The sequence below is a fragment of the Ziziphus jujuba genome, chromosome 9, assembly GCF_031755915.1.
Source record: "Ziziphus jujuba cultivar Dongzao chromosome 9, ASM3175591v1".
Taxonomy (NCBI): Eukaryota; Viridiplantae; Streptophyta; class Magnoliopsida; order Rosales; family Rhamnaceae; genus Ziziphus; species Ziziphus jujuba.
The window spans coordinates 26696116-26698676 of record NC_083387.1 but is presented as its reverse complement, the minus strand read 5'-3'; the positions used below and the strand labels follow the sequence as shown (position 1 = coordinate 26698676).

Below are 2561 nucleotides of genomic sequence, written 5' to 3'. Positions count from 1 at the left end.
TCATCATTCCCGATCGAATCAATCGGTTTCCACTCCACACCATCTAATCCAAACCTTAGCTTTTGATCAATCATGGTAGGAACTGGGTTCTGGGTTGAGTCGCAAAGAGAAACCCTTTAAACGGTCCAGATTAAATCTATCATTTCCCACCTTCACAGAACGCACCATTTAAGGGGTGGAGAGAGAGAGAGAGAGAGAGAGAGAGAGAGAGAGAGAGAGAGAGAGAGAGAATGGAAGGATGGATACTGTCGACTTCCCTGCACGTGGTAACTGAGAAGCTGTTGAAAGAAGGTGCTGACAGTAATAGACCTCTCCGGAGGATACCCTCAACCTCTTTTGTTGAGGAATCTAAGCTTTATGGCAGAGATTCTGATGTTGAGGCCATTGTTGGCTGGTTGCTCTCTGATGATGATGATGATGATGATGATGCTGATGCCTGTGGCACTAATAAGTTTGCACTCATAGTGGGCCCTGATGGGATTGGCAAGTCTGCTCTTGCTCAATTCGTTTTTTCTGATGATGGAATTAACGCCCATTTTGACCTTCTGCTCTGGGTCCCTGTGTTAGATGACTTTGATGCTCTGAGAATGACTAGAACGCTTTTGGAGGAGCTCCCTTGCCAACCCCCCTGTAATCCGCAAGAGGAGGATGCATCCAAACTTCAAGCTAGATTGAAGGATGCTTTGGCCGGCAAGAATTTCCTACTTGTTCTGGATTCTAATTGCAACCGCAATCCCTTTGATCCCGATGTCTTGGGGATTCTTTCTGATTTTGGAAGTAGTCGGAGTAAGATCATTATGACCGCTTCCACATGTCCTGAACCTGTGCTGATGCCTACCTTTTCAATTATTCGCCACCTCAACCCCATCTCTCATGATGAAGATTGCTGGAAGCTATTCTCCGAACAAATCTTTCACGGCGTCGCCACATCCTCACATTTTCCTCAGTATCTGGAATTAGTTGGCAAAAGGCTTGTTAGCAAATGCCAAGGCAATCCCTTCGCAATCAAATTGATGGCCTGCATTTTGCGGCTTGAACGCAATCCCGAGGAATGGGACAGGATTCTAAGCAGCCCAATATGGAATCGGTCTGAAAAGGAGAGTGATATTCTTCCTGCTTTATGGTTCAGCTACCTTTCCCTTCCTCAACATCTCAAGCGATGCTTTACTCACTGCTCTATATATCACTGTGGTTGTGAATTCCAGATGCAAGACTTAATCTCCTTGTGGATGGCAGAAGGGCTTCTGGAACCTCAAAATGGGAAGACCATCGAAGAAGTCGGGGAGGAGTACTTCCACGATCTGAAATCGAGGTCCTTGATCCATCAATCAAGACAAAACGAATCCTATTTCACCATGCACTGCCTTGTGAACAATTTGGCTACATCGCTGTCGGGACAGTTCTGTTTGAGGCTGGAGAACAATAGCTCCTTCACCCCTGTGCGCAGGACTCGTCATTTGTCGTATAAGAGACGAGAGATTCAGGATGTCAAGAAATTTGAGGCTTTGTCTGAAAGCAAGCGCCTGCGCACATTCCTGCCTTTGGGACCCATGGAGGACAACAAAACATTCAAATGGGACCGCTCGGCGCTGACAAGGTTGTTCCAAATTCTGACATACTTGAGAGTGCTTTCTCTGTCCATGTATCCTATCACCCAGTTGCCCGATTCCATTGGCATGTTGAAGCATCTAAGATACTTGGACTTGTCTTATACTCAATTGCAAGCGATACCTGATGTAGTTTGTAGTTGGGTTCACCTGCAGACTTTACTATTGGTATGCTGTACCGCTCTTGCTCGACTGCCATCCCTTATGAGGCACCTAACCAAGTTACGCCGCCTTGACACTACAGGCACACCTCTGGTGGAGATGCCACCGCACATGTCTGCTTTGAAAGACCTGCGGACGTTAACCAATTTTGTTCTGGGCAAGGGCAACGGATCTGGCATCAAGGAGCTTCAGAATCTTCAATTGTGTGGAAGACTTTGTATTTCAGGGCTCCAAAATGTTATTGTTGGGGATATTTTGCAGGCCAATTTAGAGGGTAAGTTGCAGCTAACCGATATATGTTTCAAATGGGATGGTCCTGCTGACAATTCAGAAGTCGAACTTCAAGTCCTCGACAACCTCAGGCCTGCCAGAAAGTTGGAGAAATTATCTGTCTTCTCTTATCGAGGTACCAGATTCCCTGAATGGTTTGGTAATGCATTATTTACTAATTTATGCTGCATTTGTTTAAGCGACGGTGAAAACTGTTTTCAATTGCCTTCGCTTGGCCAGTTACCTTCTCTCGTAGAGCTTTATATTGAACGGTTTGGTACGCTGGTAGTAATAAGCAGAGAGTTTTATGGTTTGGTGACAAATCCATTTCCTTGCCTGGAAATTTTACATTTTAGCAACATGCCAGAATGGCAAGCATGGTTGCTTCCGGGAGGTGGAGCTTTACCCCGTCTTAGAGATCTTTCTATAATAAATTGTCCGAAACTAACCGGCAGTATACCTAGTACAAAAGGAACTCCCCGAATTGAGGGATGCCCTGCATTACGGATTTTACGGGACTAA

At 45.6% G+C, this 2561-nt stretch overlaps 1 protein-coding gene across 1 annotated transcript; it reads left to right on the top strand.

Annotated features, from left to right (window-relative positions):
• Positions 1 to 230: 230 nt before the first annotated feature.
• LOC107427693 (putative disease resistance RPP13-like protein 1) lies at positions 231 to 2561 on the top strand. Its single transcript, XM_060811248.1, has one exon. It carries the CDS (start codon positions 231 to 233, stop codon positions 2559 to 2561), a length of 2331 nt encoding a protein of 776 aa, XP_060667231.1.

Excerpts from the sequence above, each read along its gene's own strand:
- LOC107427693 (XM_060811248.1), top strand. The coding sequence starts at position 231 with ATGGAAGGATGGATACTGTCGACTTCCCTGCACGTGGTAACTGAGAAG.